The sequence below is a fragment of the Lemur catta genome, chromosome 1 (assembly GCF_020740605.2).
Source record: "Lemur catta isolate mLemCat1 chromosome 1, mLemCat1.pri, whole genome shotgun sequence".
Classification (NCBI taxonomy): Eukaryota; Metazoa; Chordata; class Mammalia; order Primates; family Lemuridae; genus Lemur; species Lemur catta.
In genome coordinates this window covers 208757187-208774127 of record NC_059128.1, presented here as the reverse complement: position 1 = coordinate 208774127, position 16941 = coordinate 208757187, and the positions used below count along the sequence as shown (strand labels likewise).

At 34.7% G+C, this 16941-nt stretch overlaps 1 protein-coding gene across 4 annotated transcripts in view; it reads right to left on the bottom strand.

Moving 5' to 3' along the window:
• The window catches only part of KLHL24 (kelch like family member 24), a 34688-nt gene that overhangs the window by 3086 nt on the left and 14661 nt on the right, over window positions 1–16941 (bottom strand). For all 4 annotated transcript variants that reach the window (XM_045539775.1, XM_045539776.1, XM_045539777.1 and 1 more), the window contains 4 exons: window positions 9580–9764; window positions 8520–8638; window positions 4550–4738; window positions 3278–3466 (listed from right to left, as the gene is read on the bottom strand). In XM_045539775.1, coding sequence (XP_045395731.1) covers window positions 3278–3466; window positions 4550–4738; window positions 8520–8638; window positions 9580–9764 — 682 coding nt within the window. The remainder of the gene's footprint in view (window positions 1–3277; window positions 3467–4549; window positions 4739–8519; window positions 8639–9579; window positions 9765–16941) is intronic.

The window sequence follows — 16941 nt, the reverse complement described above, 5'->3', positions numbered from 1 at the left end:
AATTCGTTTCACACTATGTAAAATACTATTTGTTTATGCTATGCATTTATTTATACTATATGGAAAAACGTATTCTTCACTCAGGGGTAAGGGCAGCTAGTAAGAAAAATAATTTACCAATACTTGAAATTTTAATGTTATTTTTAAAGACTGAAATGAAACATGATCCTAATATTATTAAAAACCTGTCCTTAATTATTGTTTTTGTATACTTAAATGTTAAAATGTCAACAATATACAAAAGGAATCAGATTTCTTTTTCATTTAATTATTTTAATCTTTAATGACATTTTAAATACCTGGTCTACTGAAAACAAAATCTTCATCATTGACTTAAAAAAAATCCCACATTTTTTTTAAAGGATGTTCCTGACAGAGGTTAAAAAGCGAGATATGTTTAGAATAACAAGTCTGGCTTTTAGGAATTAGGCAAGGTCAAGAGGCGTAGAAATAGTGAAGGACAAATAGAGAAATAGGCTGGGTCCATTAGGACTGTAAAAACAGAGCTCATTTTTTTTTAGCTGTTTTTCATCATTTACTATTCTAAGGATTTTTAAAAAAGCAATAGCTTTGGAATCACTTAACTGCCTACAATGAAATTAGTTTGACTTCTCCTTTTTCATTGATTAGCATTATAAAGGTAGGCAATCCCTTATAAATGGTTAAAAAATTACCTACCAGTAATGTATACATAGATATACTTAGTAGTATTGGCAGTAAGAATGAACAGGGAAGAGAAGATAATCCCAAAAATCTCAGTACTAGATTTGGACTTCGATGATTTGCCTTTGCTAGATTTAATACACTTCTGATCTAAATGTTTTTTCCTTAAAATTTCCAAAGTCAATGTTGTTCATTATTTAATTAGAGAAAATGTGCCACGTGTGTCCTGTTATTTTTTCTTAGTTTTATCTAAATAATCTAGTTAAAACATATTCATTGTATGCCCTGCATAAAGCTACATGCTGGCAATTATCTTCCTAAGCTCTGTTATTTTTTTGTACAGTATAGCCAAGTTCCAAATGAACATTAATTCTTTGTCAACACTTGACCATAGACCGGGCGTGGTGGCTCATGCCTGTAATCCTAGCACTCTGGGAGGCCGAGGCAGGCGGACTGTTTGAGCTCAGGAGTTCAAGACCAGCCTGAGCAAGAGCGAGACATCGTCTCTACTAAAAATAGAAAGAAATTATATGGACAGCTAAAAATATATATAGAAAAAATTAGCTGGGCATGGTGGCGCATGTCTGTGGTCCCAGCTACTCGGGAGGCTGAGGCAGGAGGATCGCTTGAGCCCAGGAGTTTGAGGTTGCTGTGAGCTAGCCTGAGGTCACAGCACTCTAGCCCAGGCAACAGAGTGAGACTCTGTCTCAAAAAAAAAAAAAACAAAAAACAAAAAAAACCCCACTTGACCATAATGAAGATTCTTATATGGTAGGGCACATTCTCAACTCTACAGGGTTGGAGACTGTGCTTTCCAGGAGAGGGCACTGCACTAGAGAAATGTGATTCGTTTTTACTTAACTGTGATATGAGACAAATAAAAGATACTCATTCTGTACCAGGAAGCTGAAGAGCCCTTAGAAAAACTGTGTTATACTCAAACTCTATTCACTATCCTTATAGTCTATGCTGCATGTCTTATGTATCCTGCATAAGATTATCTTAAAATTAGATCCCCCTCTGTTACTTCATTTCCTGATTTGTTTACTTATTCAATAAATACAAGATACATAAGAGATGCGTTAGAACAAATAGTATCCTCAAGAAGATTGAATTCCAGTGTAGGAAATAAATATTTATACCCATACAGGAATATATGACTGCCACAATTCTGGCCAAGGGAAACTCAGTTTGTTATAACTACCAAGTGATTCTTGAAAAATGAGTAGAATTACAAGTAGAGAAGGTAAAAAAGGCATGAGAGGTCAAGAGAACAGCATGAATAAAGGCAAGAACATTTATTTTCCGTTTAGAAAATACAAACAACAGATACTTAATGTAATTGGGGTAAAGTTATAGAAAGTAAAGCCGAAAGAACAAGCAAAGGTCAGAAAATAGAAGGTCTAGAATGACGTGGTAAAACTGTTGGATTTTATTCAGTAGGTTTCCAATCAGAGAAGTCACATAATTAAATTTGTTGGAAAATAATTGGTGGCAAAAGGGTTAGAGAGGCAAGATATTAGAGAAAGGAAAACTAATTGGATATCATTGTTTTTGTTTAGGTAAGAACTGATGAGAACTTGAACAAAAGTAGGAATAATAAGAATGGGAAAAATAAGAGAAACTCTTGAGGACATAGAACTGATATGCTGGATTGATTTAAATTAAGAGAAAGTGAGAAAAATCTAATAAATTAAGTTTCTAGGTTGCCTGGAAATATAAAAAAAGTAGGTTTGGGAATGAAGGTGAGTTCTATTTTAAGTTTAAAATCTTGTGACACCCATGAAAAATATCAAATAGGCAGTTGGAAATTTGAGTTGAGACCATTAGGAGAGAGGTTTCCATGGAGATAGACTTGGAAGTCATCAGTATGGAGTAGATGAGATCATTCAGGAATAGAGTATAAACTGGGAAGAAGGCAGAGGAAAAAGGCTCAAGGAATACCCATATTTCAGGAATAGGTAGAAAAATAAGAGAATATGAATAAGATTGAGGAGATTATTAGTAGTGACCTTTGAGAGTTCAAAATCTCTAGAGTGGTATGAGTATAGCCAGATTTCCAGCAGCAGAACCATCAAGCATTTTGGTGGTAGAAGGAAGGAGAGTAGAGCCATGAATCAAAAGGTTTAAGGGAAGGCATTTTTGGGGTGGCAGTGGAGGCAAGGAGTAGGGCTCCTGGTGGAGTGTGTGGATAAAAGAGACCTGAGCACAACCATTTCCTTTATAGCAAAAACAACAAGTTCCCTAGCCTCTAACCAGAGAAGCAACCAGTCTGGGAACATTTCTTGCCTTCTGAAATGTGAGAGAGAGAGGGGATAAGGACTGGAGTAGGATTCTGAAAAAGGTCACAGAAAAAAAAATCAGTAGCCAAGTGCAGCAGATACCTCACTATGGGATGGTAAAAAGGAAGTTATTTCAATAAAACAATTCCTCGGAGGGAGTTCAAAACAGGTACACCATAATGCTTTCTGTGGAGTTTTTTACAATTATAAAATAATTCATGCATACATGAAGTATTTTAAAGTTAAAATTCCAGTGTTTTAATAATGATCCTGTACTTGGTCCCCGCTTAGATTTAGATTTATTTTTCTTTTGGACTGTTTTATGTTATTACCTGTCGGCTGAATGTATTCTGTACATGCATCCAGTAATCTTCAACTGGATCGTAACAGTATATTGCCTTCGTCAGTCCACCAGCAACATATATCAGGTTGTTTAGGGATACGGCTGTTATACACCTCTTGGCAATTGGAATAGCTGCACGAAGTAGCCAAGAATTGGTTTCTGGATCATAAGATTGAACCTAATAATATATAAAAATATTTAATTATAATTTCTAAACAAAAATATAAATTTATTTAATAGTCTACCAATACATAGAAACATGATTAAAAATAAAATCCCATTAATCCAGAGAATTAAGGAAGGTTAGCCTGACAGTGAAATGTCTGAGTTATGAAAATTCTCAAAAGAAATGCAGATTTATTACTGTCAAGCAGAAGAGAATAACAGATTGTTTCTAGGATGAATGGTCACCAGGTTTATTTTACTTATTTCCACTGAAATTAACAATCTACATTTTTAAAAAACTGTGTTATATAGGATAACCATACCTCAATCTGAATACAATTTCTTTACACTTTTAGGGAGTCCTTTCTTCAAAAGAACACAAGCTCAATTCAGTATATTCTGAATTATCACAAATTCTGAATTAATGAATTCTAAAGGAATAACATTTGACATTATATTTAAATTTAATTTGGAAAAAAATTAATTGACTGATAAAATTAACATTGATTAAAAAAAATGGTTTAACATTGCTAAACCAATTAGGCATTAGACATTTGTTTCCAGAATAAACATGGTATTCCTGGGATGTCAGGATGGTACGTTCTTTTGTCCCAGGAGTGCAATGAACCGCAATAACTTTGAGCCATCCTCTATTAACATGACAGAGGTTTCCTTTCCTATTCTCTGTCCTAAAAAATACTCTAAGTGTATAGAAAATGGCCCAGTTGGAAGCAATATATTTACTGTGTCTTGCCCTTTGCTAATTCACTTCCCAACTGTTTTGTGTGAATAATTTTTAGATTCTATAGATGATAGCAGTAAAAGGCTCAGAATAATTTATATAGTATAAGACTTTGACGATTAATCTCATTTCAAAAAGACTGTATCACATTTGTTACAGCAAATTTTTAGATATATTAAGGTCTCACTTTAGCAATCCAGAATTCAATGTTTTCCCCCCAAAAGTGTAAGGTACCAAACAATATTTAAAAGACCCCCTCAGACCCCCTTACCTAGCTACCTACTTGTTAAGAGTCTTCTGTATTTCCCTTCTTATAGATACCATTGGTAATTTCTTTAAGAGAATACGGCTTACCTTATCAGAACAAGTATTATCATCAGGTCCTCCACCAATCACAAACAATTTGCCTACACAGCTGGTCACTGCAGGAGAACTCACTGCTTCCTTAAGGGGAGCAACTTCAGTCCATCGATTTGAAAAGGAATCGTAACATTCTACGCTGCTAAGTCTGTTTTGCCCATCATAGCCTCCAACAACATATACCTGTATGTGAAATACATGGAAAAAATCTTAATTATCAAAAGTTTGAATTCTGAACTAGTTGATTAAAGACGGATCTCTCCCCTTTAAAAAGCCCTTGATAACCACATTTATAATGTATTTAGCTCAGAGTTTCTGAGAATTTTTTTTTTATCATCACACCACCACCACCACCATGGAGGTATTTTTTTCCTAATAGTTCCCCCCTCAATGAAATTTTAATATCACAGATAAATTGTATATCTGTTTACCTTACTTTATGTATATCTGCATACCTTACTTTCATGTATAAGGCATGAAAGAGTATTATTTATACATGAAAGAGTGTTATTTTTTTCACCTCTCAAGAACCAGTATTTACCACCCCTTTGGGGGTAATATTGTTCACACTGAGAATTGTATGATTTAGCTTAAATATTTATACTCTTGAATAATGAAATATTTGATTATTATAAGGTAATAAAGCTATGAAATAAAAATATTATGTAAGGATTACTAGGCTGTAAGAACTTTGAAGGCAGACCTATCTTTTAGCCCCTGAAGTGCCTAGAAAAGTAATTGATACATGATGAACTCTATACTCTATATTTCAAAGAGCTTTCACATACATTTTCCTTTCACAAATATGAGAAAGGTAGCACAAATTAATATCTTTATATGATAGACGAACTAATCAATAAGATTTTTCTTTTTTTTTTTGAGACAGGGTCTCATTCTGTCGCCCTGGCTAGAGTGCTGTGGTGTCATCATAGCTCACAGCAACCTCAAATTCTTGGGCTTAAGGTGATCCTCCTGCCTCAGCCTCCCGAGTAGCTGGGGCTATAGGCACGCACCACCACACCCAGCCAATTTTTTCTATTTCTTGTAGAGATGGGGTCTTGCTCTTGTTCAGGCTGGTCTTGAAGTCCTGACTTCAAGCAGTCCTCCTGCCTCAGGATCCCAAAGTAAGATATTTATTAAGCATCATGGGATATAGAAGAAATATATTTTCTTTTTTAACCTAAAGAAGCTCTCCAGCTTAACATTCACATTTCTCTTAATGGGCAGTCATCATCAATTCTTCCCTCCATATCTAATTAACTATTAGGCTCTACTGAGCCTTCTTCCTCATCATCTCTTGAATCCATCCCTTCCTTTTGTTTCCCATTGCCACCACCCTACTTCAGGGTCCACATTGTTTTATACCTCTCAAATAACCTCTTGATCTTCACCATTGTGCTCTCTACACCACAGATTAATCTTCCTAAAACACCTCATCAATTCCTTTAATAGTTAGCAATGAATGTCTAAGGGTCAAGGCCAAATTTCATACCTTGTCATTCAGATTTACCCACAATTTATTTTTCTGTGCTCCTCCAAATTTTCACAGTAGCCAATGCCACTTCTATCATGCATTTCTCATATAGGTTAAAATGATCTGTTGGTGGTTTTGTGCCCCCAACACTATGAAGCTCAGACAGGTTAAGTAATTTACAAAAGGCCACACAGCTATAAGGGGTATGGAACCTGTGGCACAATGCAGCAATTATGGCATAGGCTTTGAAGCCAGGACAGCTGGATTCATATCTAGCTCTGCCACCCAACGTGAGGGCAGTTTATCTATCCTCTTGGAGACTCAGTATTGATTTTCTTAATTATAAAATGTAGACAATAATAATATCTATTATGTGATATCATTTTGAGGATTATTTGTAAACCAAATTTAGAAAGAACTTTGTCTTTATACACAAAGTTCCATTAAATAGTCTCTATGATTCCTTCCTGCTCTAAGATTCTATACTCCAAACCATTCTAGGTTTTCTTAACAGAGTATTAATAAATTCTAATAATTTTATAACCTTGAACTCAACCTATAATTTTTAGGTTAATGATTTACATGAATTAAATACTTGCTGTGTAAGATGGGAATGATTCTTTTTATTTCTTGATTTAGTGCTTCTGGGCTTTGGGTACTTTCAAGTGAAGTATATTAATATTTGTCAAATAAATTTGAGTTTACCAATACATATATGGTTTTTAGACATCAGTCATTGTCATTTGCCTTTATATGTCTGGACTAAATAATTATAATTTTTTTTAGTCACACATCATCTTCTTCCAATCCCTTTATTTTAGCCCCTCTTTTCCAGTAATATTTTGTCATTCTTGAGGCATAGCTATTAAAACCATATATAATATAGTAGGTACAGATAAACCAATGGTCTTAGAAAAGATTCTATTAATATTCATATTTTATTTCCAGTACATCTCTCTCAAGGTCCTTACTATTTCATTGGCCTTGTCGACAGCAGCAGCATACTAAATCGAGGTCCTTAGGAATCAACAATAGCTTTTAAACTATGTTTTGAGAAGCTCTAATAGTCTATAGCATAGAGGTTTTAGGAAACCTCTGTGGGGAAATAGTGGACGGAGGACTGATGGGAGCCTGCGTGGGAAGGGCTCCAGGCCATCATCTCTATTTCAACTAGAGAAGTTCTGTTTTTACAGTGGTGACTCTGAAATGTCTCCATAGGAGGAAGTAAGAGGCAGCAATTTTTTCAGAAAGTGGTGCTAGCAGACTAGTTAAAGATACATGAGCAAGCAAGGATGCTGCCTTTACTGAGATTGTTCATTACTTTGAGGTGGCTTTGGAGGAGCTGAAAGAGACAAGGACAGGGAGAAGCTAAAAACTCCAAGTTACTCCTTGGTACAACTGCTGTATTTTTTTTTTAATATATACAAATTGGGCAGCACCCCATCTATAATAAATAGAAAGGTGCTCTAACTGCTGTGTTTTTATTTGTTTCAGGAAATAGATCTTTATACTAGATTTAACTTTTAAAAAGCGGGTATACAGGTTTATCATCCCAAATCTGAAAATCTGAAATTCATAATGCTCCAAAATTCAAATGCTTTTGAGTGAGGACATGATACTCAAATGAAATGCTCATTAGAGCATTTCGGATTTTGGATGTTGAACCAGTATAATGCAAATGTTACATAATCTGAAAAAATCTGAAATCTGAAATACTTCTGGTCCCAATCATTTCAGATAAGGGATACCTAATGGGTGCAGTGCACACCATCTGGGGAATGGACATGCTTGAAGCTCTGACTCGGGTGAGGCAAATGCAAAATATGTAACCTAAACATTTGTTACCCCTGTAATCTGCTGAAATAAAAAAAAATTAAAAAATAATAAGTAAATAAAAAATAAAATAAAATAAAAAGTTTGGAAACCATCAGCCTACAGCTGATTCTCCATTTCCTAAGGACAGTTCAGAACCTAAAATACGTGTTAATATTTTTTATGATATTCATTAGCTGCAGCCAAGAACACGTTTTCTTTAAAATATGTTGGTGAGTTTATCTTAATAATTAAATTCATTTTGTCTCTACTTGCACAAATAAAAAAGATAAAATAACATCACTTTAGATAAATATATCCCGCTTGACTGCCAAAGTCAGTTAAAAAGAAAAAAATTGCTTGAATTAGCATTGGCCTGTCTCTGTATTTGATGTAACTCCTTTATTTGCCAATGCTTCTTAGGCATTTGGACTCCAATGGTGCATGAAAAGAGAAATGTGCTGCACTGCCACGAATTCCAAATTGGGAGAACAAAATATCCATTCAAAAGTACAGAGTAATATTGTTTATATCTTCAGTTTATCTACTGAGGTTAGAAATGGAAGGAAGTAAAATTTGAATCCAAAATAGCCAGAGGGAAAGTAAAATGAAGGATTCAGCTGTGGCATTTATTTTGGAAATGTGCCAGCAATAGTAATAAAAAGTGGTTTCTCTTACTTTACCAAGGAGGACAGCCATTTTGTGACGCCATCTGCCTTTGTTTAGAGAGGCAACTCTGATCCAAATATTTAACTGTGAGTTATAAATCCAGACATCACGGCTATTGATTCTTCCACCTTTAAATGCAAAACAATGCACACACAATAATATACCACCAAGGGATCTACGCCACCAAAGCACAGGTAATAAAAACGTAGGATTTATTCACCCAATTCAAGAATATGAGAATTCAGTCCAATAAATGAAACAAGGACCTCTTAAAGTTTAATGGAAACAGTTTTACAGAGCAGATTTAAACTTTGCCAATTGGTATCTTGAGAAGTAATGATTATAGGCCCAAAATAATAAAATACAGAATAAAAATTTTACAAATGTATAAGATTGTTAATTTAAAAGTCAGACATCAGGAGCACCCAAATAACAGAATTATTCTAAAAATATTTTTAAAAATAACCCATTTTTAAAAAGTTTACTACCGTAGAAAATAAAGCATGTATTGTTATATCATTCAATGGATAATAATATAATAATCTGCAAAGCTGGTAAAATTATTTTACCAATTAACAGGCTTCCCACCATAGATAATGTAGTTATTCTTTGTATAAGTCTGTCATTTTATTGTCTGATTTTAAAGGTAACATATCACATATCATAAGAAAGTTCAAGTTAAGAATTTTAAAGAAAATCCCATTTTATAAACTTTTGGGAGAAGTTCAGAAAACATGGATTCTATGAGTACTTCTGACTTTGCATACTTTACTATGTTCCACAAAACAAACAGGTAAAAGTTTAAAAAATTATATTCTTTATGCATTTGAGAACTAAAATATGATATGATTAAAGGCATTTGCTGGTGGATCTTTTGTATATAAATCATTCTGTACCATCTTGTGCCTGTTTTTAGGAGCAAAACATTATTCCCAATTGAGTTGTATAAACCGATCTGCCTAAAGTGGGCATATTCATATTTCACTATTTTCTTTTAAGATAGCTATTGTTTAAAATAGCCCAGCAGTGTCCAAATTAAAAGTAGCTACTGTAATAATTCTATATTTACCTGAAACAAGAATGTCATTCCTTAGAGCACACACTGCATACTCTGATTTTGTAAATTCTGGAAGCTTAGCCAAAGATTTCCATTCTCCTGTTACAGGATCATAACACTCAGTGTACGGAAGATTAAATCCTCCAACTCGTTCACATCCTCCAACAACAACTATCACCTCAGAAAAGCCAGTGGACCTAAAATAATTATTATTAGAATGCACAAAAAATGTTAAATTAAAATATACTCAAGATTTTTTAAAACCCTAGAAACAAACCACACACAATTATAAACAGTCAAGTTTATTCTCTGTGCACGTGCCGAATATACAGGCTGGCAATCACTTACTTTGAGAACATTTACAGGGTAGTTAATGACATCATTATTCCATAGAAGATTTCTATGGGTTATTTTTTTCTATTGGTTTTGACTTAAAAACTGTAAAGCAGTCCAAAGATGTTATCTAACCCAATTGAAACCCTGGTAATATTAAGGACGACTTTCAAATGCAGTTTTGCAGCAATTCCACAAAAAAGTAAGATAATGCACTTTTCTAACTGTAGGAAAATGGTGCTTTTTAATCAGATTGCTAGTTCTAAAAAGTAATTCACAGTATAATCCAAATATTCTTTAAAAGAGTGTATATATGTATTTGTTCAGAAATTAATTTTTTAAACACAAAGACAAGTAAATTAAGGTAATCTAACTCAAAATGTTGGGCAGACAGCTAACAGAGTTTATAACAAAGAATGTTAAAGAAAAAAAGCATGATGAAGAATTGTACATAACATATATTCAATACTATGTAAAAAAAATGTGCCTGGAAAGAATGTACCAAAATGCTAATGATGGTTGTCTCTGAATTGTGTGGCCCTCTCTTTCTTTTTCTGTTTCTTTTTCTTTCTTTTTTTTTTTTTTAGAGATGAGATCTCACTCTGTTGCCCAGGCTGGAGTGCAGTGGCACAATCACAGCTCATTGCAGCCCCTAACTCCTGGGCTCAAGAAATCCTCCTGCCTCAGCCTCCTGAGTAGCTGGGACTACAGGTACATACCACCATGCCTGGCTCCCCCTTTCTATTAATACCATTATGAATTTTCAAACCAGTAATGAGCCTGGGCTATTTTTATAATGGGAAAAATGACTTTTAAAACCATGAAGAGAATCTTAATGTTTATGTTAATTACTGGCTTTTCTTGTTTTACAATTTAAATTTAAGATAGAGACAGGAAAAACCAAAAGCTTATCCAAGATTTTTTTTTGTTCATAAGGCTCAATAGATAGTTTTGGAATTTAAAATTTTTAGGCTTCCCCCCACCCAAAAATATAATCCAAATGAAAAAGTCTTGTAATTACATTTTATGGTTGCTACAAGTTAAGTCTCATAAAGAAAAATGCCAACAGGCCGGGCGCAGTGCCTCACGCCTGTAATCCTAGCACTCTGGGAGGCCGAGGTGGGAGGATAGCTTGAGCTCAGGAGTTTGAGACCAGCCTGAGCAAGAGTGAGAGCCCATCACCATTAAAAAAAACAAAAAAGGTAAAAAAAATGCCAACCATCCTTCTCTTACTTAAATATAGAAAGGAAAAAAGACAACATCAATACACACTCATTTGTAGTTTTAGTCAGTGTAATGTTACACAATTATACTACAAAAAAACAAAATAAACAATATTGGTATGTCTCCTTTAACACAGCTATTCTAGCTACATTTACTCAAAGCTATTTCAACTAAGTGAATCATTCACCTATTCTATGCCAGACATACTTTTTCCATTATAAAATCAGAAATACATAAGATAGAAAAGAATTTTGTTCATACATGCAACAAAAATTACTTTTAGGAATCCAGCAAGTTATATAACCCTAACCTAGTATACAGTAAAACAGTAATGGAGGAACCAAAATATTATCAGTAATATTTACTATTTTTAGAGTTACTATAATTCCAAAAAGAAAATATTAAAAATAAAGAGAGTATAGTACCAGATACTTTAGTATATCTACTGACTCACTTATTCTTTCCATAGAAATATCAATTCCTAAAACCACTTAAAATCTAAGACAAATCTATGTGATATTCCTCAGTCTTATGTATTGATCAATCAAAATGAAACTGCTAAATACTGTTACTGGGGTTAAATCACTTCTAATTGTTTTATTATAAAATCCAGAGTAATTACTTTATATTATAGCATTTTGTTTTATACTTTCCTTATAGCCTTTTACTTTGTTTTATACTTTCCCTCTGCTCAAACTTGTTTGCCTTTTTCAAGACTTCTTAGCCCAATAAACATATATTGTCTGTTTTTGTATCTTGGAACGGGAAGAGAAAACTGCATGAAAAGCTAATTGTTAAAACATGTAGTCCACTAAGTAAAGGATAACTTCAGTGTCCATTGGCACATGTATTTATCTGAAAGGATCAACAAGCTAGGAGTTTTGCCTGTATTGAAGGTCCTATTTGCAACCACATGGTTCTTAACTTAATTAGATACAAGTCTGGTGTTCTCATTAGAAACTGTTAACCCAATAAAAGGGTTATTTCTTGGGCTTAGAAAAATACTTACCTCAGACAGAGAGCTGACTGCCTTAAAGTAAATAGGCAAACATATCTTGCTCTTACTCTGTAAATCTTTATCTTGCTCTTGCTCTGTAAACCTATCCTTGTCCTTCCTCAGTAAACTTTCTTTCATGCATGCAAAAATAAAAAATCCACAAGGTACGCTAAACCAAATCAACAAAACAGGCAATCATTATCAGATTCACTTAAAAATATCAAAAGGTGAAATACAGGAATTCCTGGCTAAAATAACAGACCTGCTTATAATTAATGTCAAATATGCCAGAGACATGTGAAGTGCCAAACTATCTTCCATCAACAAAAAGGGTTGAAAAGTGATCCCGGCTAATAAGAATAACTGAATATTTAAAAAAAAATACACACAATAGAAAAGGAAGTGTGTTTCCAGGTAGTGGGAAGTTGGAAAGGAGAAGGGAAAGATGTTAGTGATATTGTCTATTCACTATTCCAAAACTCAAAAATATCTGAAAATGAAACCATCAAACCAAAATAATGGACTAAAGTAGAGATCTGAGACTTTAAGCCTTAAAGAGACAGAATGGTTCTCTAGTCTGTTAGATATGACAGTTACCAAATTCAGTGTATTGATTTATCCAAAAAAACAACTATTTATCAGAAGAAGGAATGTATCAGCCTTAGAAGCAGTAAGTAAATGAACAAATGAATGAAAAAGTAGATAATCACAGAGACAAACATTGGCTGTATCCATTCAAGTTACTATCTAAGGACAAAAAGACCCTTAAGCTAAGCTAACTTGAACATTACTGGTTCTTTAGCAACAATATTTTTACGGTGAGTGAGACTTCCCCAACCTATACTAGCTGAGATGACCCCAGTTCTAAAGGTCTACTATTAACAACTCCCTTTGTTTGGATTCCAGGCTTGCCAAACAACCTTTGAATACGCTGGGCAGACTCACTTAAAATATCTAGTCTGCTTGACAGTTCCATTTCTTATTGCAAATAAACATATGTAGATTAGAAGATAAATGAATTCATCAGTCTTTCATAATTAATGTTAACTCTGCCCCTAATAGTCTCATCTATTCTTACTGTTTCTGACCGTAGAAGAATCACTGAATCATTAAGAATTCAACAATATAAATGACCCCTTAAGACTGCAATCCCGGACCCCCAGGCCATGGCGTGTTAGGAATCAGGCTGCACTGCAGGAGGTGAGCAGCAGATGATCAAGCGAAGCTTCATCTGTATTTACAGCCGCTCCCCATTGCTTGCATCACCGCCTGAGCTCCACCTCCTGTCAGATCAGCAGGGGCATTAGATTCTCATAGGAGCATAAACTCTACTGTAAACTGCACACGTGAGGGATCAAGGTTGCACGCTCCTTATCAGAATCTAATGCCTGATGATCTCAGATGGAGCTGAGGCGGTGATGCTAGTGCTAGGGAGCGGCTGCAAATACAGATTATCATTAGCAAAGAGGTTTGACTGTACAATAAATGTAATGCACTTGAATCATCCTGAAACCATCCCCCACCCACTTTCCTGTCCATGGAAAAACTGTCTTCCATGAAACCAGTCCCTGGTGCCAAAAAGGTTGGGGACTGCTGCCTTAAGACACTTATACCAGCCATAAGCCTTAGAGCTTTCTAACTTGGTGAGGACATAGTATCAACTTGTGTGGTAAGGCTTTCACCCAAAACTGCAAAATATAGGATGGCTTCTATTAGGAAATGGCTGTATTGATCAAAAGACTCGAAATGCTTACTTTTCAAAATCAGCAATAATCTAAGAATTTATCATCAGGAACTAATTTATAGATGTGCTTAAATATTTAGCCACAAATATGCTCATCTTACTTAATGGTAAAAAATCAAAACCAACTTAAATGTGGGGGAGGGTAGGTTATGTTATATTGTAGTAGACTTCATGCCATGGAAATACCTTTACCACATATTAAGTGATAAAAACAGACTATGAAATGGATAACAATCCTGTAAATGAAATAAATTCATAGAAAAAGAGAAGAATAAAGCCAAATATTCACAGTGTTACCTCTTAGAGGTGAGAATATAGGTGATATTTTTTGCTTATCTCATTCTCTGAATTTTCTCCAATTATTAATAACATATAAATTACTCCAACCCCACCCTCCCCAAGTTAAGAAAGAACAAAAGAAAAAAACCCTCACACTTTACTATTAATGGCCACTACTGGGCATCTATCTGGTCAACCTACCATGGGATGGGGTTTTTAGTCATCACATTTCTGCTCCCATGGCCATAGGTAGCTGTTCAGAGAAGGGTGTCTGGCTGAACCAGAGATTGTCTCTCCCCAAGAGAAGGAGAGATCCAGTCTCTCTATGTGACGGAACTTGTACTATTTAATATATATATAAACCTATAACCCATGAATGGCCATATTCAGCCAGACTAATGAGTCAGAACGATGCAGACATGCAGAGAAAAGCAGAGGTGAGAGGTAGAGAGAAGGCACAACCTGATTTCTGATGGCTTTTCAGTAGGAAGGCACAACCTGATTTCTGATGGCTTTTCAGTAGGCTGTTCCAGTCTTCTTTGATGTCCTATTGAATTTTTGCTCCTAGGTTCTACAAGACACTGACCCCTGTACACTTTTAATACATTTCTCTTTTATGCTTGAGCTGGTGAGCTGGTTTCTATTTGCAATCAGAATCTGGATACATTAGAGTTCCATGCATTACAGAAAAAACCAACATACCTACAAATGGCTTTCAAACTCAGGAAAGGATGCTCAAACTATCACATTAAAAAATGCAAATTAAAATTATGAGATACTATTTTCACCTTCCAGAGTAACAAAGATTTACAAAAACTAATGTAAACAAACTGTGTTGGCAAAGAAGTACAGAAATAATCACTTTCATGTTTTTGGTTGAAGTATGAATTGGAAGGCAATTTTTATAGTACCTATAAAAATTAAAAACGTACATATCTTATGACTGAGCAATTCCATTTCTAGTAATTCATGCTATAAATTAACTGTATGTATGTAAAAACATATCTATAAGAATATTCACCAAGTATTGCTTGCAATGGTAAAAAACAAACAATTAGAAAGAACCTACACATCCATCATTAAAAGATGGATTAAATACATTATGGTAAATCCATAAATGAGATACTATACAGCTCTTAAAAAATAAATTTGAAAATTTCCATAATAATAATACTAATGAAAGAGACCTATATGTGGTGATATAGAACAATTTCCAAGATATTTTTTTTTCCTTTTTTTTTTTTTTTAGAGACAGGGTCTCTCTCCGTCACCCAGGCTAGAGTGCAGTGATGATCACAGTTCATTGCAACCTTGAACTCCTGGGCTCAAGTGATCCTCCTGTCTCAGCCTCACAAGCAGCTTGCTAGGACTATAGGTGCGCGCCACCACGTGTGGCTAAATTTTTATTTTTTGTAGAGACAGGGGTCTCACTATGTTGCCCACACTGGTCTAGCCCTCTTGGCCTCTCAGAATTGCTGGGAATACAGACATGAACCATTGCATCTGGCCTCCAAGATACTTTTAAGTGGTAAAAGCAGAACTGTGAGTGTAGTACCCTACCATCTGTATTAAAAATATAGAGAGGTAAATGTACACACACATATACATCTATGCAAAGAATATTTCTAAAAGAAGTGCAAAAAACTGGTAAAAGAGGTATCCTTTGGGGAGGAGAACTAAGGGTCAGGTAGAGGGAGACTTATAATGTATACTTTTTATATAAAAACGTTTGAGTTCAAAATAACAATGAATTAACATGTATAAAAATGGTAACTTATGTATCCTATAATACAGTAGAATATCATTCGTAAGTGGGATTGGAACAGGAATTCAGAACACTGTCTTCTGTCCTTGGCCCTGCTACTAACTAGATTTGTGACCAAGAACAAGGCACTTCACTTAACTGTGCCTCAGTTTATTGCCTATACAATAAGGAAGGAAGGGATTTATTAATCACAAAACACTATTTCTTAAGAAAAAATATATAAGTCCCTCAGTCTTCTCATTGGTTTCCATTAGGAAATTGAGCCTTGTCCTCATTATGGCAATTAGATTCCTAGATGCATTATATAGTAACTGATTATTAGATAAGAGGTAGTAGAAAATATTAGAGAAGTACTTAATTAACTGCTGATTCCAACCTCAAAATGATGAATTTATTAAGTCTTAGCTATCTCTACTGCTCAATGGAGTATGGCAAAGGGCATCAATTTTTTTTCATATATATGGACAATTTGCCATGTATAGTAATATATTAGAAGACATTTATTCAGTTTAATGTCATCTGTGTTTCCACTTGGGTACCTCATTTTGCAGGCAGTCCAGTCCTACCAAAAAGGAAAATTAGCATCTACCAGGGAAAATGACTCTTTCAAGGGAATCATTATGATAGGGACAATCTGGATCAGGTCACAATGCAAAATCAACAATATCAGAACCAAACTACCAAGCAATCGTGAGCTGAATAAAAAGTCTGGTATTCAGGCTGGTATGGGAAATATGGAAAGCAGTATTTGGAGTTAAGTAGGGGAAAGAAATGGAAATTAGGTGTACTGGAGGTCAGAATCTGATTGCTAAACAATGGTCAGGAATATGAAACATCAGAGTCAGGGACAGTAGGGTAAATACCACAGTTAAGATTCCTGAAATGGGACAAGGTTGGGGCAGAGAAGCCCATCACAAACAGAAAAGTTACTTTTTTCCATACAAAAAGGGTTTGAAGCTCAGCACTTAGCATGTAGGGAGGATGGCTCATGGAGGCAACTCAAATATTTATTAGACAAAATTTAAGCCCTGT